Source organism: Blennius ocellaris, assembly GCF_963422515.1.
Source record: "Blennius ocellaris genome assembly, chromosome: 12".
In the NCBI taxonomy this organism is placed as follows: domain Eukaryota; kingdom Metazoa; phylum Chordata; class Actinopteri; order Blenniiformes; family Blenniidae; genus Blennius; species Blennius ocellaris.
Window position 1 is genome coordinate 27,612,656 of NC_137661.1, and position 25,755 is coordinate 27,638,410.

Sequence of the window (25,755 nt, forward strand, 5' to 3'; positions counted from 1 at the left end):
GAAAACTAATTGTATAAAGTTTCCCTCAATTGCAGTTTTTTTTTTTTTTACATGAGACTTTCCCAGAGACTCACTTTGTTTCCGTATTCATACAGTTTTAGTATATTTGTACCTTTATAGCTGTAAATCCTTATAATAGCAGCTGGAACAGAACAGACGTCCCCAGAGACCACAGACAGACAGTCAGTGTTGCTCATAACGCTGCACTTTACACTGACTGTCACAGATATTTACTTTCTAACTCTTCTACCTCCGTCAGAGCCTCCATCACCACCTGGACTAAATTACATTGATACTTATATTAGATCATATATTTCATGTTGCATGTACATATACATATATTTATACATGTGCAAATACACTAATGCCATTGTATTATTATTATTATAAGTATACTATTATTATTATTATTATTATTATTATTATTATTATTATTACTGATACATATATATATTGTTATTGTTTGTTATTTTATTGTTATTATTATTATATAATACCTACTTCTAATGGCTCTGCCACTGCACCTTACTATTTATTTATCTTGCTGTTATCTCCTGCTTATTTCTAAGTACCCATGTTCCGTTCCGTGTTTTACTTTATGTCTTATACCCAGATATTTTTATTTTTTTATTTTTTACTTTTATTTCTATTCTGTTGTATTTCATAATATTCCTAGGTACCAGATTACTGCAACAAAACAATTTCCCTTCGGGGATGAATAAAGTAATTATCTATCTATCTATCTATCTATCTATTTATGTGTTTACTCTGAAATTACCAATTATTTTTAGTTATTTTAATTACAAATCATCAATTGTTTAACACTTTGTCACAATTGATAATCAATCAGTTGTTTCCACCGCTCGGTGTCACTTGAAAATGAAACTGTGCATAAAACTACACACACGCAAACTTTTTATATTTTTTTCCGGACTACAATGAGTGGGGGACACACTTCCGGTTCCTCCGCACGAACGCTCTTCAAAACAAGGGGAACTCAATATTTTGCTCCATAAAAAAAAACGCAACTAAAGTATTGATATTCAAAGTACTTAGTGTTTTCCACATCTGGATATAATCTACGTGGAAGCTCCGGGTGAGGCGGGCGTTTTCGCCCCGGAAGTGAGTGTTTTCCTTCACCGGAAGTGACCGCCAGGCTCTTGTTTTGAGAACCGGAAGCGGAAGCGTGTCCGCGCTTGAGCTTCAATTGTGTTCGTGAGGAGGAGAAGAGTGAAACTGCTGGTTCTGTTTCTTCCCTTTGGACCCCCTCCCTCCCCCCCCTCCTCCCGGTGGTCCTGTGACCGACCCCCCCGCACCGCCGCACACCTGGTGGCGGTATCATGGCGGAGCAGCGACAGGACCACGAGGTGTGTGTGTGCGGGGGTACATTTTTGTTTGTGTGCAGTGAAGTGACAGTCAACATAAACACATACAATAACACACGTTTGAACCTTGTGACGTAAAAAGACATCCGCATTACGCGTGAACTACAATAGTTTGACAGAAAAGTTTAAAAAACCTCTGTTTTGAAACTGCGCCGCCAACAGGCCTCGTGTGAAACCAAAACAAATCAAACTCTCCCTTTCCTCGTCCTCCTGGGGGGGAACCAGGAAGGGGGGAGTGGAACAGAACAAACTAAGGTATTTCCTTTATTGTGGAGAAAATTAGACTTCCAGGTGCCATCCCAGATAGACACCTTATAGGTTTATTATTTGTAAAATTACTTGTAAAATGTCAGTGAACCCAGGATGAAAAGTTAAGTTTTTACACATAAAGACACAAAGTTCCTCTGAGAAGCTCAGGGTGGATTCATCCTGCTTAAAGTGCCTTATGACACCATATCGCATGTTAATCTAATCATTTTCCCCTTCGGAGGCTTTGAGGAAGTGATGTAACAGGAAGTTCGCTTTGTCTCATTCCGCAGGGAACACTGCGTTTTCATTTTGTGATTTTGGGGGATTTTCAACACAGAATGATGCAATACATAGACATATAATGTGTGTGTGTGGATATTACAGTATATTATGGCCATTATTGATCAGACCCCCCCCGCCCCCCCCCCCCCCAGGTGGAGGAGGCCGACCACATCTACCTGCTGATGAAGGAGGACTACCGGATCTCCAGGAACGTTCGTCTGGCCTGGTTCCTCAGTCGACTCAACCAGGTCGTCTGCCCCGCCCCCAAACCACAACTGGTGAGTCTCAACCGCCAGCGACATCTACTGATATATGTCTATACATCTACTGATATATGTCTATACGTCTACTGATATTACTCTATAAATCTACTGATATTACTCTATACATCTTCTGATATTACTCTATACATCTACTGATATTACTCTATACATCTATTGATATTACTCTATACATCGACTGCAAAAAAAGAAAACTTAAAAAAAAAAAAATATATATATATATATTGTGGTAAAAAAACTAAACAAATCAACAATAAACACAACAACCCTCCCTTAAGAAACAACAATCCCACAATAACAAAATTAATTTAAAAACACAATACAAAATAAAATGCAAAAAAAAGGAGCATAAAACCAGTCAGTCGCTATAAATGTCGTGGAAATGGACTCCCATAATGCTGCGTAAGAGAATGTTGCCATGGAAACGGGTTGTAAGATGTGGGACGATATTGTCCGTCTCCTTGTTGAGCTCTGAGACCATGTTGCCGTGGAAACGGGTCACAAGTTGATGACGTCATCGCCCGTGTTCTAGCTGAGCTCAGAGAACGAGCTGGACCTGCTGAGCGTCCTCCCGAAAGGATGGCGGTCGGACGTCCCCTCGCCGGCGCCGCCCTGCAGGCTGGTGGCGTCCACGCGGGCCACCTTCTTGGCGCGGCGCTACCGCTTCGTCATCGAGCTGGACCTGAGCCCGTCCACCGGCATCGTGGTGAGTCGACGCCGCGGCAGCGGGTCCAGAGGGTTCCGACCGAGTCGCCCGCCAACTGCTAACGCTACGCTAACGCCCCGCAGGACGACGGCACGGGGGAGATGATCTTCGACGAGGTGTTCCACGCCCTGTCGCGCTGCCTCGCCGGCCTCGCCCAGCCGTTCAGGGTCCCCGGGACCGGAACCGACCAGCTGTTCAAGCCCAAGATCTTCATCACCATCCTGGCGTACTCCTCCATCATCGGCCTCGCCGCGCACCAGGTGTCCTTTTTTTTTTTTTTTTTTGCTGAGTCGGGTCTTGGTTGTGTTTTTTGCTGAGTCATGTCTTGGTTGGTTTTTTTTTGCTGAGTCAGGCCCTGGTTGTGTTTTTTTGCTGAGTCGTGTCCTGGTTGTGTTTTTTGCTGAGTCAAGTCCTGGTTGTGTTTTTTTGCGGAGTCGTGTCCTGGTTGTGTTTTTTGCTGAGTCAAGTCCTGGTTGTGTTTTTTTGCTGAGTCATGTCCTGGTTGTGTTTTTTGCTGAGTCAAGTCCTGGTTGTGTTTTTTTGCTGAGTCATGTCCTGGTTGTGTTTTTTGCTGAGTCATGTCTTGGTTGTTTTTTTTGCTGAGTCAGGCCCTGGTTGTGATTTTATGCTGTCGTGTCCTGGTTGTGGTTTTTGCTGAGTCAAGTCCTGGTTGTGTGTTTTTTTTGCTGAGTCAGGTCCTGGTCCAGGGCTGCCAGCTGGACCAGATTGACTTGGACGACTTCCTGCTCCACATCTACCAGCAGCTCAAGGCGCTGGAGAGCAACATCGCCGACGTCCTGCACCAGCAGCACGAGCAGCAGGCCGCCAGCGCACGCAACCCCGACCAGCCGCCGCACAGGAAGCCCGGCGTCTCCATGGTGACCGCCGACATGGGGCTGGTCAGCATGGTCCGCCAGGGGATCCTCGCCCTCCAGCTGCTGCCGCCCAACTCCAGCGCAGGTACACGTGGTGGTTATATGATTATTGATAGCACCTGGCTACATGTTTAGCATTAGCACATAGCTACATGTTTAGCATTAGCAGCTGGCTACATGTTTATCATTAGCACCTAGCTACATGTTTAGCATTAGCACCTGGCTACATGTTTAGCATTAGCACAAGGCTACGTAAGCCTGTGTTTTCTTTCCCAGGCGTCATCATCATCACGGACGGCGTGACGAGCGTCCCGGACGTCGCCGTGTGCGAGACGCTGCTCAACCAGCTCCGCAGCGGAACCGTCGCCTGCTCCTTCGTCCAGGTGGGCGGAGCTTACTCGTACGACTGCAGCTTTGGCTACGTGCCCAACGTGGAGCTGATGAAGTTCGTGTCCTTGGCGACGTTCGGCTCGTACCTGCCGAGCTGCCCGGACGTCGCCGTCGCCGCCGGCGGGGAGATGAACACGTATCACAAGGCGTTCCTCACGTACTCCTTCCTCAAGACGCCCGAGTGCCTGAACGCCGGTGAGGCTAGCTATATGTACCACGTGGCGTGACGCCGTGACCACACGACCTGTCGCAGTGATGACACACGATTCTTTGGGTGTTGCGACGAGCTTGCTAACCTCGCCGTGTTTGTCGGTCAGTTCCGCAGCACAAGCTGTTCAACGAGCACCTGGTGTCGGCGAGCGGGAACCCCGCCCTGGTGGTGCGGAGGAAGAAGCACACGGAGAAGGAGGTGCACGCCCACCTGGTCAGCGTGGTGTCGGTGCGCCTGCGCGAGGGCTACACCATCCGCGAGATCGGGTTCACCAAAGGTAGCGCTGTCACGGCTAACGACGCCGACGCCACACGGCGTTTTTCACCGTCCGGTGTGGTAAAGTCTTGTCTCCCCCCCCTCCTCTCCAGGCGGGACCCAGCTGGAGGTGAAGCTGGTGTTGCTATGGAAACACAACATGCACATCGAGTACGTGGCGGCGGCGCCGTGGCCGCTGGACGCGGCGGCGCGCTGCACGCGGGTGGAGGTGACGATGGAGGGGAGCTACGACATCCTGCACGACATCAGCTGCACGCAGAGGAAGCCCATCACCAGTCCGTACCGCACCGCCGTCATCCGCCGCTTCTGGAACACCCTGCAAAGGTAAACCCCGCCCCTCCCCCACCACCTGCCCACCCTGTTATATAATGATAATATAAAACCCCCCCCTCCCCCCCCCCCAGTATCAACCAGACGGACCAGATGCTGGTCCACCTCCAGTCCTTCAACTCGGCCCCGGAGAACTACCAGATCCCAGAGAGCACCAAGAACGGAGTCCCGCTCTTCTACATCCCCCCCGGCTCCTCCACCCCCGTCAGTACCTCCGTCAACCTCCGCGCTACAGATCAAAGTTTACCGCTTTCATCTTTTTTTCCACTTTTCTTTGAAGAACGTCTTTAGCGTCTTTTTGTTTCCATAAAAGAAAAGTTTTTTTTTTCAAGCGGAAACACTTCGTTTTCAACGTTTGCGTCAATCGAAAGTTTCACGTTTTTACATTTTCATTACTGAAGTTTTGTTTGTTTTTTTTGTTTTTTGACCAAGTTTACATTTTTTTGCGTTTTCATTAACGAAAAATAGGAACATCTTTGCACTTCTGTTGACCAAGTGTCGCATTTTTTGTGTTTTCATGAAGCAAAAGTTTGACACCAGCGCCCCCCCCCAGGTCTTATCGTTGCAGCACAGCGGCGCCAAAGACTCGTCGCAGTCGCAGTTTGCCGCCTACTGGAAGCCGATTCTCTCCATGGACGCCACCTTCTGGCAAAGATGGCTGCACATGCACCGGATCGCCATCATCCTGGAACACGACATGTAAGCAAACTTCACCTTGGCACCGGATCGCCACTATCCTCGAACACGACACGTAAGCAAACTTTACCTTGGCACCGGGTCGCCACTATCCTCGAACACGACACGTAAGCAAACTTTACCTTGGCACCGGGTCGCCACTATCCTCGAACACGACACGTAAGCAAACTTTACCTTAGCACCGGGTCGCCACTATCCTCGAACACGACATGTAAGCAAACTTTACCTTAGCACCGGGTCGCCACTATCCTCGAACACGACATGTAAGCAAACTTTACCTTAGCACCTGGTCGCCACTATCCTCGAACACGACATGTAAGCAAACTTTACCTTAGCACCGGGTCGCCACTATCCTCGAACACGACATGTAAGCAAACTTTACCTTAGCACCGGGTCGCCACTATCCTCGAACAGGGTTCTCGTACGATACCCGAAACTTCAGCGGGCGTTTAGGGGTTCGTTTCCACGACAACGAATCAAGTGCAAATGCATCATTTTGAACGATTTCGTCAATGAAAAGTTTCGCGATTCCATGACAACGTTTAGCGTGCCCGTGTTTTCAGGCCGGTTCCGAAGCACCTGCACACGGCGGGGAACAACGGGCGCTACAGCACCATCCAGTGCCGGATCTCGCACTCTGCGCTGACGTCGCTGCTGCGGGACTGCAGCAGCTTCGTGCTGGTGGAGGGCTACTCCTACGTCAAACTCATCTCCAGGTGGAGTAACCCCCGCGCTCGCCGCTATGCGTTCGCCGACGTTCCGGCGTTGAGCTGACGGTTTGGGTTTGGCCCGCAGTTCGTCGGACCAGCCGCCGAGCTCCTTCTACCTCATCCGCCTCATCTCCAAGACGCCCTGCATGGTGCTGCGCCTCGGCTTCCCCATCGGCACGCCAGCACACGTCCGGAACAAGGTACGAGCAAAACCCCAGTTCCTGTCCAGAGCCCCGTGGCATGATGGTCCCTCTGACTGGAACCGACTGACTGGAACCGACTGAGTGGTACCGACCTGCTGCACCCTGTGGGGTGTGTCCTATGAGTTTAGCCCCCAGAGTTTAACCCCCAGAGTTGAACCCCCAGACTGCCAGAATGTGCTCTCTAGCACCACCTAGAAACTCTTCAACAGCCATGACATGTTTTAGTCTCTCGCTGATGTTTTAGTCTCTAACGGTGATGATGTCATCATCAAGGTTGTGAAAAAGCCCAATAACGAGCCCCTCATTGCAATCAGGTCCTGCAACTGTACTGACTGAGTCACGGACCGGTACCGACTGACTGGAACCGACAGACTGGAACTGACTGACCGGTACCGACTGACTGGAACGACTGACTGGAACCGACTTTCTGGAACGACTGACGGGAACCGACTGACCGAAACCGACTGACCGGTACTGACTGACCGGAACCGACTGACCAAAACCGACCGACCGGTACCGACTGACTGGTACAACTGACTGGATCCGACTGACGGGAACCAACTGACTGGTACCGACTTTCTGGAACGACTGACTGGAACCGACTGACTGTTACCGGTCTGCCTGGCGGTTGGGAACCACTGCTCTGGATGATGTCATCAACCGATGCTTGTTAAAACGCTGTTACATAATTCACACTGTTTTGCACAATTTTCACTTGAAACTTTTCTTTAACGTCAAAACGAGATGTGAAACTTTAGGTTTTTTTTTAAGTCTCTGTTTCCTCCGTCAGATCGTGGACGAACTCCGTGAGCAGATCCTCAAACTTCGCTTCCCTCACCGGGTTCAGAGTAAAGAAGCGACTCCGAAGACGAAGAGGAAGGCTAGCGGCCAACCGTCGCCGTCCAAGTCGCCGACCATCACCGCCGCCAAGCCGGCGCTGTCGGACCGGCCGTGTGTCGTGGCGCTCAACAAGCCGCTGGAGAAGCTGCTCATCAGGTCGCTGAACGTTAGCATGTCACGCCTAAAGCATCAGCACATGGCTACATGTCTAGCTGGTGGCTAGCCGTTTAGTGTTAGCGTGTGGCTACATGTCTAGCATTAGCTGGTGGCCACATGCTAGCTACACAATCATCATTTTATCGTTCTTCTTTACTCTGCAGGTACGAGAAGCTTCCCCTGGACTTTCGCACGCCGTTTATCTTCAACATGGAGAACTTCCCCGCCCCCTCCGGCGGCGCGGCGGCGCTCAGCGCAGCGGCGAGTCGCACGGCCTCGTCCACGCTGGCCTCGCTGTCCCTCTACTTCCTCCACCGGCGGTGGGTGTGGGCGGTGCCGAGCGGCCCGGCGCCGGCCGTCACCACGCAGGCTATCGCTCACGTCCTCTCCACGCTGACCGAGTGAGTCACGCTAAACTTTTAACGTCTGTCATAGTACTGGTATCCGTATTCATTATCAGCAAGTAGCTAAATGTTAGTACTGGTATCGATACACGGGATCAGCAAGTAGCTAAAGGTTAGTACTGGTATCGGTACACGGTATCGGCAAGTGACTAAAGGTTAGTACTGGTAACGGTACACGGTATCGGCAAGTGGCTAAAGGTTAGTACTGGTATTGATACACGGTATCAGCAAGTAGCTAAAGGTTAGTACTGGTATCGGTATTCGTTATCAGCAAGTAGCTAAAGGTTAGTACTGGTATCGGTATTCGTTATCAGCAAGTAGCTAAAGGTTATCACTGGCATCAGTACGTGGTATCATTATGCCCCCAGTAGAAATGTTGATGTGGTATCGGTACTTGGTATTTGTACTCGTTATCAGTATACGTAATCGGCACTCGGTATCGGTACTTCTTATTACTACTTGGTATCTGTACGTCCCCCAGTGGAAATGTTGACACGGTATCAGTTGTTGGTTCTCGGTATCGGTGCCCGTAGAAATGTTGGCGCAGTATCAGTACGTCCGCAGTAGAAACCTTGGCACAGTATCGGTACTCGGTATCGGTGCCAGTGAAATCGTTAAGGCGGGTTGTTGTGTCCCAGGATCCGTTTGTCGGAGGGCTTCCACTTCGCCGCCAGCGCTGAGGGAATCATCAACATGGTGACGGAGTTGCCCATGGCGGTAAATGACATCATCAACGATCCCCCGCCACTCGGCGGAAACCCCGCGGCTAACGTCTCGTCCCGCCAGGCGGCGCCGGGCGACTCCGAGCGCGAGCGCCACCTGTGCACGGTCCAGTACGTCCTGTTCCCGCCGCACTGCACGTCCACGAAGGACAGCTTCTCCACGGACGAGGACGACGGCGGCGACGGCGAGGCGTCCGACGGCGACGGCGAGCTCAGCCTGGTGACGGAGGTGTGGGTGGAGCCGCAGAGCGGCGCCGTGGCGGAGCAGCACAGCTACCTGGGGGGGCTACGCTACCACCAGATCCCGCACGCGGTGCGTTAAGCAGCTCAGATATCAACGCTTCTCTACCATTTCTGTGCGACGTCTCTACGACCCCTCACCCCACCCCCTCCCCCGACGCGCTCGCAAAGAACGACCACCGCATTGTAGTCGTACGAACTTTTGCACGATGTTTGTTCCAGATGTTTCCCAGAGACCTGAGCTGTTTGTCCACCATGATGACGCTGGAGAGTTTGATCCAGACGTGTCGGTCCAAAGAGCCCAGCGGCTCGCTGCTGCCCCCTCGAGGCAAGGCTCCCACAGGTCGGTAGGGAAACACGTAGCGGCATCAACGCGTTAAGACTTCAGAGGAACGGGTTCCGCGTTTCCACGCTTTTACATTTTGGTTCAACGTGAAGTTTGTTTTTTTTCCTCTTGGACGCTACTGAAGTCACGTAAACGTTGGTTTGTGTTGTACGTTGTTTCTTACGTTGAATTGTTTGTGGTGTTCGTTGTTTTTAGACGATCTGGGTCCCAAAGTTAACGTTAAATCGTTTGTGTTTTACGTTATTTCTTAAGTAGAATTAAAAAAAAAAACAACAAATTTTTATGTCTTTATCTTTGTTGTTTCCCAGGCGATACCCGCTCCGACGTTAACATTAACGTCTTTGCCTTTACGTTGTTTTTAGAGGTTGACGTCTATCTTTTCATTGTTTCTAACAAATTGTTTATCTTCAGGTGGTTTCTAGCCGTTAAAATCTATCTTTACGTTGTTTTTAGCGGCGAGAAAACACCTGAAGATTTAAATTTAAATTTGTTAGAAACAATGCGAAGATAGACCTCAACCTCTAAAAACAACGTAAAGGCAAAGACGTTAACGTTAACGTCGGAGCGGGTATCGCCTGGGAAACAACATGAAGATAAAGACAAAGAAACAACGTACAACATAAAAAATTCTACTTAAGAAATAACGTAAAACACTAAATCTACCTTTACGTTGTTTTTGAACATTAACGTCTTTTACCTCCGTGTTGTTTTTAGAGGTTGACGTCATCTTTTCATTGTTTCTAACAAATCGTTTATCTTTAGGTGGTTTCTCGCCGTTAATGTCTACCTTTACGTTGTTTTTGAACATTAACGTCTTTTACCTCCGTGTTGTTTCTAGACGAGCCCCGGCTGGACGACAGCATCCACACGGTTCCGTTCCAGTTCGACCTGCTGCAGCTGCTCCCCCGGTGTCAGCAGGTGGAACTGCTCTTCGTAATGTTCTGCCTGGCGTCGGAGAACGCGCCGTCGCCGCCCAACGAGCTGCTGCTGGCGTTGTTCCACGGCAGCGTGGAGAACGACCTGAGCGACCGCGAGGTCCCGCTAGCCGACGGCGAGCACGCCGCCTTCGCGCGCCACGTCCTGGAGCGCGAACGCAACGGCCACACGCCGCCGCCGCCGTTCTCGCTGCCTGCCATCAGAGGTCAGTGTTTGCTCGCCGGGGGAGGGGGGGGGGGGGTTTCGTGTTTCCATGACAACATTGAGTGAAAAATATAAAGTTTTGCATTCATGCTTTTTTGTTAAAGAATATTTTTGTGTTTTTACATTTTCGTTAACGGAAACTTTTGTGTTTTTACACTTTTATTATGAAAACTTTTGTGTTTTTACGTTTTCGTTTACGAAAACTTTTGCGTTAACGAAAACTTTTGTTTTTACCTTTTCCTGAAAGAAAACTTTTGTTTTTACGTTTCTGTTAACTAAAACTTCTGTTTTTATGTTTTTGTTAGAGAAACTTTTGTGTTTTTACGTTTTCGTTCACGAAAACTTTTGTGTTTTTACGTTTCCGTTTACGAAAACTTTTGCATTTTCATGACGCGCCATCTTTCTTGCTCCCCACTCGCGGAGGCCGTCAGTTTTCACTCGTGGGGGGAAATGCTTCTGAAGTGTACAAACTATATGCTCATGTCTGATTGGTGCATTCGCAGAGGACACCATGACGTCGTTTCACACGACAGGAAGTAGTAAAGAGGTGACAGGATCCACAAGCACATTACAGGTAACGCCAAGTCACGCCAAACATGTAGCTACCAGCTAATGCTAACATGTAGCAGCTAGTTACTGCTAAAATGTAGCCATCAGCTAATGATAAACGTGTGTCCATGTGCTAATGCTAACAAATGGCTACTAACTAGCTGTATGTCTTTCCGACAGAGCTTCAGCGACGCTGACCTGGCGGAGGAGGAGATTAGCTGCTGCTCGACGCCGCGGTGGCGATGCTACACCAAGTCGGTTAGCTCCCAGCAGCTCCTGCTCACGTTCCTTCCCACCAGCTTCTCAGGTAAACTTCTTCCCGCGAAGTCGTTCATGTTTTTTATTATCGGAACGTGAACATGATTGTCGCGATGTGTTGCAGACGTCACGAGGCTGATGGTGTCCTGCTCAGAGGCGGAGCCTAACACGCAGGAGGCCGACAACACGAGCGACGGATCTCCGCCGGCGGAAGGCGCTGGCGCTGGCGGCGTCCAGTCGTCGGACGCGCAGGGGGCGGAGCTTCCGGTTTACGTGTACAGTTGCTCGCTGGAGCACGTAAAGGAGCAGCTCGTTCAGCCCGGCGCTAGCCGCCCGACACACGACGTCTTCTTCAGGTATGACGTCGCCGCGGGAAAAACTGAACAGGAAGTAGCGGACGTGTCCGCGCTGATTTTGAATGTGTCTTAAGTATTTCTGCTTCAAGCGAGCAAGCTTTCTAAAAAAAAAAAAAAAAAAGTCTGTTTCGACCAGTTCTTTTTGCCAGAAACGTCAGAAAAGTCATGAATGAAGAAACATATTGAAAAAAAGTTGTCACAAGTGTTAAAAACGTCACAAGAGTTGAAAATGTAAGAAACGTCGTGGAAGTTAGTGAAGAATGAATGGAGTTAGTTATTGGTTAGCTCGTAGCATCAGTTAGTTGTTGGTTAGCTCGTAGCATCAGTTAGTTGTTGGTTAGCTCGTAGCATCAGTTAGTTGTTGGTTAGCGCGTAGCATCACGACTCGTAGCATCACGACTTGTAGCATCACGACTTGTAGCATCACGACTCATAGCATCAGTTAGTTGTTGGCTAGCTCGTAGCATCATGACTCGTAGCATCAGTTAGTTGTTGGCTAGCTCGTAGCATCATGACTCGTAGCATCAGTTAGTTGTTGGTGTTTGTTTGGCTTCAGATTGTATTTCCTGTCTGCAGGTCGTTGTCTCAGGACCGCGGCGGTCCGTCGCCGTGGTCCGAGCTTTTGGCGCCGTCCCTCAAACACAAAGAACCGGCCAATCACTGCCGCCTCCTGCGGGAGCACTTCCACCATAGCTACGTCAAAGGTGAGCGTCAAAACGTCCCCGTGCTGCTCGCTAACAAGGACAACGTGAAAACGTCCCCGCGCTGCTCGCTAACAAGGACAACGTGAAAACGTCCCCGCCCCGCTAGCTAACAAGGATAATGTGACCACAGCGAACGTCAAAACATTCCTGCGCCGCTAGTGGCCTCCTGCTAAGGTGAAAATGTCCCCACACCACTAGCTAACACAGCTAAAGCGAAAGGGTTCCCATGTGGGGACACTTTCATGTTAATGCTAACGTTAACGTCCCCAGGCGTGTACCGCAGTCTGCCGCGGGGCCTTGCTAGTGGCTCATGCTAATGCTAGCATCCTCAGGCGTGTACTGCAGTCTGCAGCGGGGCCTCGCTAGTGGCTCATGCTAACGCTAACGTCCCCAGGCATGTACCGCAGTCTGCAGCGGGGCCTCGCTAGTGGCTCATGCTAACGCTAACGTCCCCAGGCATGTACCGCAGTCTGCAGCGGGGCCTCGCCGTGGCGTCGCACGACGTCCTCGTGGCCACAGACTACTGCGAGGAGTCGCTGCAGGAGCTCGACATCACCAACTTCCTGCACGCGCTCTGCGGACACGTACGACACTTCAGGGAGCGCCGCCGCCGCCGTGACGCCGCCGCTGCCGGAGCGGCGACGTTCAACATCAGAGACGACAGACGAACGACGATGAGGTGAGAGAGAGAGAGAGAGAGAGAGAGAGAGAGAGAGAGAGAGAGAGAGAGAAAGACAGGGATAGATTGCTAGCATAGGTGTCGTGACCATACATGGTGTTGAAGGTATTTTGACTATTTGGTCCGGCAGTGACGCGGACGACGACGTTAGCGAGGCGGTCAAGGCGGAGGACGAGTTGCTGCTGTCGCCCCGATGCGAAGCTTATCCTGACCTGCACCGGATCATCCAGGTGAGCCTTGAGCGCCGTCGTCGTGGAAACGGACGATCTAAAACGCTACGCAAGTTTTGCGTTTTCAATGAAATCCTCCTCGTCACCGGAGCCTGACGAGTTCCAGACACTGCCGCGTCCTCCACGTCCCAAAGACACCGGCCAACACAGGACAGACCCGTCCCTCTGAGGTCTGTGGTCGTCAAGTTCTTTGTCCCTGCTGGACCCCCTGCTGGACCCCCTGCTGAGCCCCCTGCTGGGCCCCCTGCAGTTTGCCTAGTGGGCAAACAGGTGGGTGGAGGGTGTAGTCAACGTGGGACTCAACTGTCCTGCAACACTTCAACTCGATTGTGGACTCTGTGTTGGACACCCTCATCCTGGACATCCTGGACATCCTGGACCACCAACTCCACCTGTCACTGGAACCTATACCTAGAACAAAACTGGTGGAATGACCTAGAACTTACTGTCACTGGACCTTTTGTCTATTATTTAATTTAAATAATCTTCTCCATCACTCCATCATGTAAATACTGAAAGTAACGACCTCGTGTTTGCCTTTTCCACTATTCCTTGAACTATTATCTCATTTAGGCTTGTACTTGTATTTGTCTGTAATAACTTGTTTCTATTTTTTGGTTTAGATTCCTCGTGTTTAAATGTTCCTGGTCAGTCAAGCTGATTCTGATTCTCTCTGCAGGACAAGTTTTCATCCATCTTGTCGCAGTATTTCCGAAGTATTCCCTCCAACCCCCACTATCACTTCTACTGTCCGCCGTCCGCCAAGAAGGTCGCAATTCTGTTGACGGTTCGTTTTTTGTTTTTTTTTGCTGCGTCGCCGCGGAAAACTCAACTCATGTTTGTGTTTCCAGGACGAGTCGGAGGACGGAGAGAGAGAGCGGAGGACAAGCGAGGAGCTGCTGTCTGAGGCCGAGCCGGCCACCGAGGATGGTCAGTACCGATACCAGGGCCGATAATACGACTGGTACCAGGACTGATACCTGGACCGATACCGGGATAGAATCAAGGGCCGATAATAGGACTGGTACCAGGACTGATACCAGAGCCGATACCGGGATAGAATCAAGGGCCGATAATAGGACTGATACCAGGGCCGATACTAGGATGGAATCAAGGGCCGATAATAGGACTGGTACCAGGACTGATACCTGGACCGATACCAGGATAGAATCAAGGGCCGATAATAGGACTGGTACCAGGACTGATACCTGGGCCGATACCAGGATAGAATCAAGGGCCGATAATAGGACTGGTACCAGGACTGATGCCTGGACCGATACTGTGACTAACTTTGAGCTATTTTATTGTTTTTTACGTAGAAAGTGTGTCGGGCTGCTGCGTCCTGACGGAAAGCGACACTGACCTGGTGGTGGAGTACGAGGAGCACATGGAGGCGTCGCCTCAGCACTCAGATGAGTTCCGGTCCCAGTCCCGGTCCCGGTCCCGGTCCCAGTCCCCATCGGACTCCAACACGGTGAACCAGGACCAGGACTCCTTCAGCATCCTGGATGGGGATGCAGATTCTCTGCCGGGGGCGGAACCTCAGCTGGACATGCTGCCCATGTTCCTCCACATCACCTGTTCGGTCAACGCCAAGAACTGCCACGGCTCCACGCCGATAACGACCCTACCGACCTGCCTCGGTGAGCTAGCATCACTGCTAGTAGCATAACAGCTCGTAGCATCACTGCTAACCTCACAGTAGCATCATTACTAGTACCATAACAGCTAGTAGCGTCACTGCTAGTAGCATAACAGCGAGTAGCATCACTGCTAACCTCAAAGTAGCATCACTGTTAGTACCATAACAGCTAGTAGCATAACAGCTCGTAGCATCACTGCTAACCTCACAGTAGCATCACTGCTAGTAGCACAACAGCGAGTAGCATCACTGCTAACCTCACAGTAGCATCACTGCTAGTAGCATAACAGCGAGCAGCATCACTGCTAACCTCACAGTAGCATCACTGCTAGTAGCATAACAGCGAGTAGCATCACTGCTAATCTCACAGTAGCATCACTGCTAACCTCACAGTAGCATCACTGCTAGTAGCATAACAGCTAGTAACATCACTGCTAACCTCACAGTAGCATCACTGCTCGCCTCGACACTGTGATAAGTCGTAACATGACGTGTCGCCACTCTCGGATAAGTGCTAACAAAATGGCGTCCTCTCTGCAGGCGAGCTGATTGGCTGTCTGGAAAACGCCGAGTCGTTCCGGTCGGCGGACGTGGGCGAACTGTCCGTCACGCTGGACGTCTTCGTCTTGACGCTGCCGCTGGAGATCGAAGTCGTGAACGATTTCCACCACAACAGGCGAGTCTCTGTCAGGCTCGCGGCGATCAGAGCTCGTTTCCATGACGACGCTAAGTTTTAACGTTATCCCACTGTTGGGATTTACATTTGTCCATTAGCAATAGATTCCTTGACGTAATAGATTACTAAAAGTAATAAATCACTGGAAGTAATTTAGGAAAAATGTAAATAATTAATTGAAGTAAACTGTCATTTACTTATTACCAATTCCTAAAGTTTAATCGGTTAAAGTTTATATACTATTATAAATAATATGTAATTAATAAATATAATTTTTTTTAAACTAAGCAAGTTTTTCTGTTTTCCCACAAAAGTTTCCAGTTGAATGCGAACAGGAAGTTGTATTATTATGTGATTTTTGTTAATTGTACCATTGTTACGTTGTTTACGCTGCAGATACGCGTCGGAGAGCAGCGTGTCGTTGAATCGCTCACCTGGGCAACCGTCGTCGTACCGGTCTGACGAGGAGCTCATGGCGGTTCTGGAAGGTCTACGAGGAACCGGGGGTGACGGGTAGGTCCAGGTTCTGGTTCTGGTCCAGGTCCAGGTCCAGGTCCAGGTCCAGGTCCAGGTCCAGGTCCATGACCAGGTTTTGACTCAGGTCTCTCACCAGGGTCTCTGGAGATACGCTAGCTAAGCTGCCACTGCCGCACAAGTTCGCAATTCTGGCCACGATGGACGAGGTGAGGCGAGTTTTCTGTGTTTAACATGAAGAACTTGTTGTTTTTAACTGTTGTTTATTTACTTGTTGGTTTTTCCTCCAGATCCGCTGGCTGCTGGAGGATGAGATCGTCTCTGCAATGCGCTGCGCGCGCGTCATCGACTCCGCCACACTGCGCAAAGTCGCCGAGCACGTCGTGCGCTCCGCCGGCCGGCCGCACTGCCGCTGCGAGGACGTCCCGCTGCAGTTCGTGTTCGGGTCGGAGCGGTCGCTGGAGAAGTTCAAAGAGGTCAGAACGCCCAAATCCATTGTCCACCGCTACTTTTTTTTTTATCCCAACGGTAATCTGTATGTCGCTTCCGCAGGAGTTCCGCCGCATGTCGTTCCCCGGCTACGTGCTGAACGGCGTCCAGGAAGGTTTTTACTACGTGTCGCTCAGTAGACTACATCGTCAGAGGATCCACGACCTGAAGTATCCCCAAAGGTGCCCAACGGAATCCTCAAAGCACCCAACGGAATCCTCAAAGTACCCAACGGAATCCTCAAAGCACCCAACGGAATCCTCAAAGTACCCAACGGAATCCTCAAAGCACCCAACGGAATCCTCAAAGCACCCAACGGAATCCTCAAAGTACCCAACGGAATCTTCAAAGCACCCAACGGAATCCTCAAAGCACCCAACGGAATCCTCAAAGCACCCAACGGAATCCTCAAAGTACCCAACGGAATCCTCGAAGTACCCCATGGTCCCTCCAGAGGCCGCCGTGTTTGAGACACAAGCCCAGGAGGTTGCAATCCAGAACCCAGAAAACCCCGGTGAAGACCCGGAACCCAGAGTCCCAGACGCCGCCGGTCAGACCCAGACAGGAAGCACCGGTGAGCCTGGCTCGCTGCCCAAGACCCCACCCAGCGCTTGTCTCGCCGAGGCGATGCAGACCGCGTCTCACGGTGAGTCAGAACTCGTTGCTGTTGCGTCTTCGCTTCCACAGAAATGGCGGAAAAGCCAAAAACGATGAATAATTTTAATGACATGTTTTCACTTAAAACACTGACATTTTTAAAGTTATTATGTAAACAGACTCCAAAATGTTTGAAATGTTTGACCATGAGCCGACACAACGCTAGGAAAGTTTTAACGTTATCGTGTAACTGGACCTTTGGTGGAAATGTTGCTCTAACCAGGCCTGAGTTACTTCTCTGTTCCTGTTAGCGGTAGATTTTACGCGATAGTTGAAGTTAGCATACACCCCCGATTCTTCGTAGAGAAACGTTTTTCTGTCTTTTCAGGTGTGAAACTCCGGCCAAGTCGCATCCAGAGTGTCGTCTCCAGCCAGGGCAGCCTGGACTCCGACATGCAGGGTGAGTATCGGTACTCGGCATCGGTAGCTTAAGGTTCATACTGGTATTGCTACTCGGTATCTGTAGCTAAAGGTTCGTACTGGCATCGGTACTCGGTATCGGTAGCTAAAGGTTCGTACTGGTATCGGTACTCGGTATCTGTAGCTAAAGGTTCGTACTGGTATCGGTACTCGGTATCGGTAGCTAAAGGTTCGTACTGGTATTGGTACTCGGTATCGGTAGCTAAAGGTTCGTACTGGTATCAGTACTCGGTATCGGTAGCTAAAGGTTCGTACTGGTATCGGTACTCGGTATCGGTAGCTAATGGTTCGTACTGGTATCGGTACTCGGTATCGGTAGCTAAAGGTTCGTACTGGTATCGGTACTCGGTATCGGTAGCAAAAGGTTCGTACTGATATCGGTACTCTTTTAGGCTACGACGGTGGCAGCAGCGACTCGGAGTGCGAGAGTACGACGCCGGACGAGGTGGAGTGGCAGTCGCCGCTGATGCCCGACTTCTGGCTGATCGTAGAGATTCACCAAGACCGAGTGAAGGTGTACTCCCACTCCAGGTGAGGCCAGGAAGTCCCGCCCAATTCCTGTGAGAATACCTCCGCGCAGGAAGCAGGAAGTACTGGCACAGCTTCTTGAAAACACTCGGGTACATAGACATCATTTTCAAAACATTGTGGAAACAAGAATCTTTCCGTTAACGAAAAGGTAAAAATGTGAAATCGTTCTGTTTGCTGGTTCCACAAGAAGCTTCTGGAGTGAAATAACCTCTGAGGGTCAACACTTCCTGTTCCCTTCCACCAACACTTCCTGTTCCCTTCCTCCAACACCTCCTGTTCCCTCATGTTCCCTTCCACCAACACTTCCTGTTCCCTTCCAACAACACTTCCTGTTCCCTTCTGTTCCCTCCTGTTCCCTTCCACCAACACTTCCTGTTCCCTTCTGTTCCCTCCTGTTCCCTTCCACCAACACTTCCTGTTCCCTTCTGTTCCCTCCTGTTCCCTTCCAACAACACTTCCTGTTCCCTTCTGTTCCCTCCTGTTCCCTTCCACCAACACTTCCTGTTCCCTTCTGTTCCCTCCTGTTCCCTTCCACCAACACTTCCTGTTCCCTTCCACCAACACTTCCTGTTCCCTTCCAACAACACTTCCTGTTCCCTTCTGTTCCCTCCTGTTCCCTTCCACCAACACTTCCTGTTCCCTTCTGTTCCCTCCTGTTCCCTTCCACCAACACTTCCTGTTCTCTTTCCCTGTTTCCTGTTTCCTGTTTCCTGAACTTCAAACGTTTCATGAAACCGGTTCTTCCGTCAGGTGTTTGTCAGTGGAAAAAGAAATGAGAGGTGAGGAAGAGAAGAAGGAGGAAGAGGAAGACGAGTACCTTCATCTTCACCAGACGTTCGTCCGACGGATCGGAGAAATCTGCCGAGTCGTCAACCAAGTAGAGGAACCTTCTGGATACAACATGGTAAACAGGTTCTTCTGTTACATGGTCGCGTTAAACTTTGTGTGTGTGTGTGTGTGTGTGTGTGTGTAGCGCATGCTCCTGCAGGACCTCCATGACAGTCACGTGTGCAACACGCTGCTGGTTGCCGAGAGCGACGACGACATCTGGAAGAACGAGTCTCTGTACCGGCAGCGACTCAATACGTCAGACGGTAAGACCCGGACCGGATCCCAGACCCGGGCCGGGATCCGGTCCCGAATCTGGCTCTGACCCTGTTCCGGTCTGCATGTAGACTACGTAGCGGACGACAGCTACGCGGCGCGGGATTACCTCGCCGCCACCATGCAGTTCATCCCGGGGCACTTCGCCTGCGACGTCGTCTGGACGACGACCATCCACATCCACCCCCGACTCAAGATGGCCGCCAACATGGGCGTGTCCCGAGGTTAGCCGGCTACACCTTCGTTTTTTTTTTAACATTTAAACGTTTTGCGTTTGAAGTGAAAACAGATCTTTGTTCAGGAGAAGGTTCATGTTTCCACGGCGACGTTTCAAATGAACGCGTCGTTTTTTTTACGTTTTTCACTTCAAACGTTCAGCTCGTGGAGGCGGTAAAAGACGAAACGGACGGCGGAGTGGAGTCGGCGTCTTTATTGCCTCCAGCCTTTGAGCGCTTTGTCCCGCTAGCCTCGCTCAGGTTCTGTCTACGCTCTCGTTCCAGCGATGCAGGCCCTGCGCGCCGTCCTGAACTCGTTCTGCGTCGTCAACAGGAAGAACATGTTCGTCTACCAGGAACGATCTACGAAGTCCGTCTTCTACCTGCGGTCAGTTCTCGCGTCGGAAACCACCTTTCGAAGTCGCAGTTTGACTCGCGGTTGACGACTCTCTCGCCGCCAGGCTGTGCGAGACGTCGCTGACGGGGAAATACTCGGACGTGGACGGGAACCCGCACGCGGCGAGGTCCGTGGCTCTGGGGCGGAGTCAGGAGCCGTTCGACGACCTCACGGTGAGTTTACGCTGCGCGGAGTCGCCAAATTCTGCCCCTGCGTCACGTTTCCCCGAGAGCCGCCGAGTTCGATACACGTATGCAACACCACAAGACACACACACCAAAAGCTGAACAGGAATTCGGCCATCTTGAAAAGAAATTCCAGATTCTTGTCAATTTTGGACTGAATTTACGAATATTTAGTGAACCCATCCTCGGGGGGGGGGGGTCTACGTAAAAGGGGTCGGGGACCAAAGTCCCGTACCGCAAAGTTTGACGTTGAAACAGGAAGTGCAGCGTAAAAGGCCTGAACGCTTCACGTTGGTTTTTGGAACGAACGTGTCGCCAGAACGCTCACGGGTTCGTTCAGACGTTAAAAGAACACGCAAGACGACACAAACGCTAATCAGAGTGCCGCCATGTTTGTTGACCGCAGGGACCCAGAGCCCCCCCGGAGGAGACCAGGGAACCGCCAGACGGGTCTAGAGCCCCCCAGGATGGGACCATAGAACCCTCGGACGGATCCAGACCGCCACAGGACGGATCCAGAGCAGTGGGCCAAGTGGACAAGCACATCCTGCTGCTGGTGCACGGAGTGGGAGCTGCAGGTGAGGAGCTGCAGTTCTCTTGCTGGCCTGTGGGGGAGCTGCAGTTCTCTTTCTGGCCTGTGGGGGGAGCTGCAGTTCTCTTGCTGGCCTGTGGGGGGAGCTGCAGGGATATTTGAAGCAGTGATGCTCAGAGCAGGGTTGGGTGGTTTCAGGTCCAGAGATCACGGACGAGCTGGTCAAAGTTCTTCGTAAACGTCTGGACGAGACGACTCTGGACATCATCACCGTCATGCTAGTGCGCAACTGCAAGCTAACGCCGGCCGACGTCGAGGTACCCTGCAGCTTTTCTTCAACCACTTTGAAACTTTTCTCTCACGCAAACGTAAAAACTGAAACTTTTCTCTAACGGAAACGTAAAAACTGAAACTTTTCTTTAACAAAAATGTAAAAATGAAAACTTTCCTCAAAAGGAAATTTTCTTTAACAAAAACAGAAACTTAGAAACAGAAACTTTTCTCTTACGGAAACTGAAAAACTGATACTTTTCTCTAACAGAAACTTAAAAACTGAAACTTTTCTTTAACAAAAATGTAAAAATGGAAACTGTCCTCGAACGAAAACTTAGAAACGGAAACTTTCCTCAAACGGAAACTGAAGAACTGAAACTTTTTTCTAACGGAAACTGAAAAACTGAAACTTTTCTTTAACGGAAACGTAAAAACTGAAATTTTTCTCTAACAGAAACGTAAAAACTGAAACTTTTCTCTATTGGAAACGTAAAAACTGAAACTTTTCTCTTACGGAAACTTAAAAATTGAAACTTTTCTTTAACAAAAATGTAAAAACGGAAACTTTCCTCGAACGGAAACTTAAAAACGGAAACTTTTCTCTAACGAGGACGTAAAAAGGGGAAGTTTTCTCTAATTGTCCAGGATGGAGAGATGATGCGTTTCCACCCCTCCCCCCTCAGTTCATCCAGCCGGCGGGCTCTCCGGCCACGGAGGTCATGACCTTTGCCCTCCCCCCGTGGTGTCATGGCCGCCTGGCCGCCGTGTCTCACTACCTCCGTCAGAACCTGCTCATCTTCCTCCACCTGCCCAAGTACACCGACAGCAACACGGCGCACCACTTCAAGGTAATCCCACCTCTTCAAGGTAATCCCACCTCTTCAAGGTAATCCCACCTCGTCTACTGTAATCTGCTGGAATAATCTGAAATTATCTCATGGAGGAAACTTCATAATCCGATATGGTACCATGTAATCTGATATAATCTCCTGTAATCTGGTCTAACCTACTGTGATCTGCTGTAATCTACTGTAACATGATCTACTCCACTGTAATCTGGTCTAATCTGATGTAATCTGGTCTAACCTACTGTGATCTGCTGCAATCTACTGTAACATGATCTACTCTACTGTAATCTGGTCTAATCTGCTTCAATCTGGTCTAATCTGCTGTAAACTGGTCTAATATGATGTAATCTGGTGTAATTTGGTCTAATCTACTATAATCTGGTGTAATCTGGTCTAATATGATGTAATCTGGTCTAATCTACTATAATCTGGTCTAATATGATGTAATCTGGTCTAATCCAATGTAATCTGGTCTAATCTGGTGTAATCTGGTCTAATATGATGTAATCTGGTGTAATCTGGTCTAATATGATGTAATCTGGTGTAATCTGCAGCACTCCCTGCACCTGAGTAGCGATCTGGCCGACGGCGACGTCTACCTGTACAACAAACCTGGAGGTCAAGGAACCGGAGGCAAAGGTCACGACTCCAACACGACTTCACTTCCTGTCTGTGGCTGAAGATGCTTCTCTTTTTTCTCCATTCCTTTCTCTCTTCTGTCTTTTTCTTTTTTCTTAATTTTCCTCCTCCTCCTCCTTTCTTCTTCTCACGTTGTGTAAATGTGAAACTTCTCTGAAACAAAAGCCGAACGTTTCCTCGTTGCCGTGGAAACGCGTTCTGACCGACGTGTCCCCGGCCGCGGTGCGTTTCAGGCGTCGCCTGCGTCACGCTCTCCTTCGTGGACGCCGCCGGCCGGCCGGTCGCCACGCCGGACGGCGGCGCCCCCCAGAGGCCGGACCGCTGCGGCGCCCCGCTGCACCCCGAACACTTCCAGGAGCTGACCGCCGTGGTCGCCGTGGAAACCAGCGGCCCCGCAGCACCAGGTGACGTAGAACTCTTTACTTCGTCGGGGGGGGGCAAAAGTAATTTTCAGAGCAACAACAACAACAACGGGGCGGACGTCTCCCAATTGGAAGGTTGCAGGTTCGATTCCCCATCTCCACCTGCTGGAGTGTCCTTGAGCAAGGCGCTGAACCCCCACACTGCCCCCTGCTGGGCCTCCTCCTACTACTACAGTGCAGAGGAACAGCTGGACCGCTGGCCTTACAGATGTTTTGGTGTTTTTCCCGCCAGATCTCTGCGTGCGCTTCGACATCTGGGAGCAGGGAAACATCAGCCCGCTGCAGCTGAGCGACAAACTCCAGGGGGCGCTGCGGCACGCGCTGGCCGACGCCGTCATGGAGCTGCGCGTCCTGCCCAACCCGCTGTGCGTGGCGGCCACCAGGGGGCAGAGCGACGAGGCGAGCGCCAGCGCGGCGCCCGACGTGAGGGACGCCAGGGACGGCGTCCGGCAGCGGAGCGCGTTCAGAGGAGCCGCCGGCGGGGGCGGAGCCAACCCCGAGTCCACCACGCCCACCGGGAAGACCCGCCGCAGCTTCTGGGACATCCTGGTACCAATACCACTACCAACATTAACTACTTACTGATGCCAGTACCAATACCAGTACTAACCTTTGGCTACCGATACAGAGTACTGATACCAGTACCGATACCAGTGCTAACCTTCACCTACCGATACAGAGTACTGATACCAGTACCGATACCAGTAGTAACCTTCACCTACCGATACAGAGTACTGATAGCAGTGCTAACCTTCACCTACCGATACAGAATACCAATACCAGTACCGATACCAGTACTAACCTTCACCTACGATACAGAGTACCGATACCACTACCAACATTAACTACTTACTGCTACCAGTACCAATACAAGTACTAACCTTTGGCTACCGATACAGAGTACTGATACCAGTACTAACCTCCACCTACGATACAGAGTACCGATACCACTACCAACATTAACCTACAATACAGAGTACTGATATCAGTACTAACCATCACCTACCGATACAGAGTACCGATACAGAATAATGATACCAGTACCGATACCAGTACTAACCTTCACCTACCGATACAGAGTACCGATAACAGCACCGATACCAGTACCAATACCAATAGTAACCAGTTGGTGCCGTCCGATGTTTCAGAGTAAACCCGACTCGACAGAACTGGGGAGTCCGAAGACGACGGACGACATCGTTCAGGAGCGAGGCGAGGAGGGCCGGGCGGCGCGGCGGCGCCACAAGACGGAGAGCGTCAAGCAGCAGTGGAGCCAGGACCGGACCCTGGACCTGGAACAGACCCCAAGGTGGGAGCACCAAGGGTCTGGTCCAGCACCGGGGTCTGGTCCAGCACCAAGGGTCTGGTCCAGCACCGGGATCTGGTCCAGCACCAGGGGTCTGGTCCAGCACCAGGGTCTGGTGGATCTGTGACGGTCTCTGTCCCTGCAGGAAAGGGGCGTTCCAGCTGGACGAGGGCGACACCGGGACCCTGAACCCGGTCTACCAGGACTCCTGCAAGTCCTGGATTTCCTTCATGGCCAAACTGGGTATGTCCGTTACCGTGGAGACGGAGTGTTTTCTTCTCCCTCTCTCTCTGAATCTCTCTCTCTCTCTCTCTCTCTCTCTCTCTCTCTCTCTCAGGTTGTCCCTCCATCCAGTTTTCTTCCTGTGAACTTTCCTCTCACTTCCTGGTTCCGTCGATTCTCTGGGAGTTCGTTAGCCTGGTCGCGGCGCTAGCCGGCGACACGGCGGTGAAAGTGTTCGAGAGGACGAGGCGGTCGTCCGGCGACGTCTTCCTCCCGACGTCGCTCGGCCCGACCCCCGCCCCTCCCCCGCTGTCCTCGCAGAGCTTCATCCTGATTGGACGGAACTTCCAGCAGTGGCGCTGCAGCGCCGAGGCTGGTAACTAGCGTGAACGTGAACCGTGACGTCGCGACGTCGTTCATGAAAAGTTTCACCTTCTTCGTTAACAAAAAAACTGTTTGTGTGTTGTTGTTTTTTTTTTTTCGTCTCGCTGTGACATCATCACCGTGTCCGCCTGCAGACGACAGCGCGGACGAGGAAAACATGGCGGCGATGAATCGTTTCACACGTATGTTTTTATGGCAAAGCAGCGGCGGTATTGTAGGAACCTCCGCTGAACGTTCTCTCGTTCTCTCGTTCAGCTCATAAAGGTTTCCAACGGTTCGAGGCTCTGGAGGCGAGTGACGGCGGCGGCGGTGGGGCGGCGGCGGCGCCAGCCGAGTCGCTTGGGCCGAGACAACGCTTCCTGCTGGTCAGCGTCGTGGACAAGCAGGTGACGTACGCTAGCTAGCGAGCTAGTGAGCTAGCGGCTTCCCACGACAACAGTTCAGAGACAACGCTTCGTTTTGAATATTTTGTCTTGTTAAAGAAACGTTTCGTGTTTCCACGACGATGTTTTTGTTAATTTTTTAGCATTTTTGAAACGTCACTGTGGCGCGAAAACATAAAAACGTAAAACTTTTCCTTCACGGAAACAAAAACAAAAAACTTGAACATTTTGGGTAAAAAGGTTAAATATGTGAAAGTGGAGGCGGGGTGGTGGCGGCGGCGCTAGCCGAGTCGCTTGGGCCGAGACAAGGATTCCTGCTGGTCAGCGTCGTGGACAAGCAGGTGACGTACGCTAGCTAGCTAGCTAGCGGCTTCCCACGACAACAATTCAGAGACAATGCTTCGTCTTGTTAAAGAAACGTTTCGCGTGTCCACGACGATGTTTTGAAAGTTTTTGTTAAATTTTTAGCATTTTTGAAACGTCACTGTGGCGCGAAAACATAAAAACGTCAAACATTTCCTTCACGGAAACAAAAACAAAAAACTTGAACATTTTGGGTAAAAGGGTTAAATATGTGAAAGTGTTGGTAGCTGAAACGCTGCAGACTGTAATGACCCCCCCCCCCCCCCCCCCCACTAGGTGGCGCTGTACAGCTACAACTGGTCCCTGGACCTGGGCGCGGCTCTGAACCGGGACCTGGTCCGGCTGGTGAAGTGGCAGAACGCGCGCTCACCGTGG

General features: G+C 50.8%; 1 protein-coding gene across 1 annotated transcript in view; it reads left to right on the forward strand.

Annotated features, from left to right (window-relative positions):
- The first annotated feature begins 1,228 nt into the window (after positions 1–1,228).
- szt2 (SZT2 subunit of KICSTOR complex) overlaps positions 1,229–25,755 on the forward strand; it is a 29,539-nt gene continuing 5,012 nt past the window's right edge. Inside the window, 51 exon segments of the mRNA XM_080506347.1 lie at positions 1,229–1,367; positions 2,069–2,194; positions 2,730–2,903; positions 2,987–3,163; positions 3,599–3,863; positions 4,055–4,363; positions 4,486–4,656; positions 4,748–4,979; positions 5,060–5,189; positions 5,539–5,684; positions 6,245–6,397; positions 6,477–6,591; positions 7,385–7,590; positions 7,755–7,991; positions 8,633–8,711; positions 8,781–9,029; positions 9,179–9,299; positions 10,141–10,443; positions 10,946–11,016; positions 11,172–11,298; positions 11,374–11,605; positions 12,182–12,309; positions 12,766–12,988; positions 13,119–13,218; positions 13,898–13,987; positions 14,070–14,148; positions 14,538–14,861; positions 15,401–15,536; positions 15,933–16,049; positions 16,150–16,219; positions 16,301–16,486; positions 16,563–17,145; positions 17,485–17,556; positions 17,969–18,107; positions 18,858–18,984; positions 19,081–19,201; positions 19,283–19,435; positions 19,712–19,814; positions 19,888–19,996; positions 20,415–20,586; positions 20,739–20,857; positions 21,497–21,661; positions 22,216–22,300; positions 22,534–22,704; positions 22,955–23,271; positions 23,871–24,031; positions 24,174–24,271; positions 24,366–24,626; positions 24,769–24,816; positions 24,890–25,020; positions 25,657–25,751. Of these exon segments, the coding sequence (XP_080362473.1) occupies positions 1,341–1,367; positions 2,069–2,194; positions 2,730–2,903; positions 2,987–3,163; positions 3,599–3,863; positions 4,055–4,363; positions 4,486–4,656; positions 4,748–4,979; positions 5,060–5,189; positions 5,539–5,684; positions 6,245–6,397; positions 6,477–6,591; positions 7,385–7,590; positions 7,755–7,991; positions 8,633–8,711; positions 8,781–9,029; positions 9,179–9,299; positions 10,141–10,443; positions 10,946–11,016; positions 11,172–11,298; positions 11,374–11,605; positions 12,182–12,309; positions 12,766–12,988; positions 13,119–13,218; positions 13,898–13,987; positions 14,070–14,148; positions 14,538–14,861; positions 15,401–15,536; positions 15,933–16,049; positions 16,150–16,219; positions 16,301–16,486; positions 16,563–17,145; positions 17,485–17,556; positions 17,969–18,107; positions 18,858–18,984; positions 19,081–19,201; positions 19,283–19,435; positions 19,712–19,814; positions 19,888–19,996; positions 20,415–20,586; positions 20,739–20,857; positions 21,497–21,661; positions 22,216–22,300; positions 22,534–22,704; positions 22,955–23,271; positions 23,871–24,031; positions 24,174–24,271; positions 24,366–24,626; positions 24,769–24,816; positions 24,890–25,020; positions 25,657–25,751 (8,333 nt within the window). The 5' untranslated portion in view covers positions 1,229–1,340.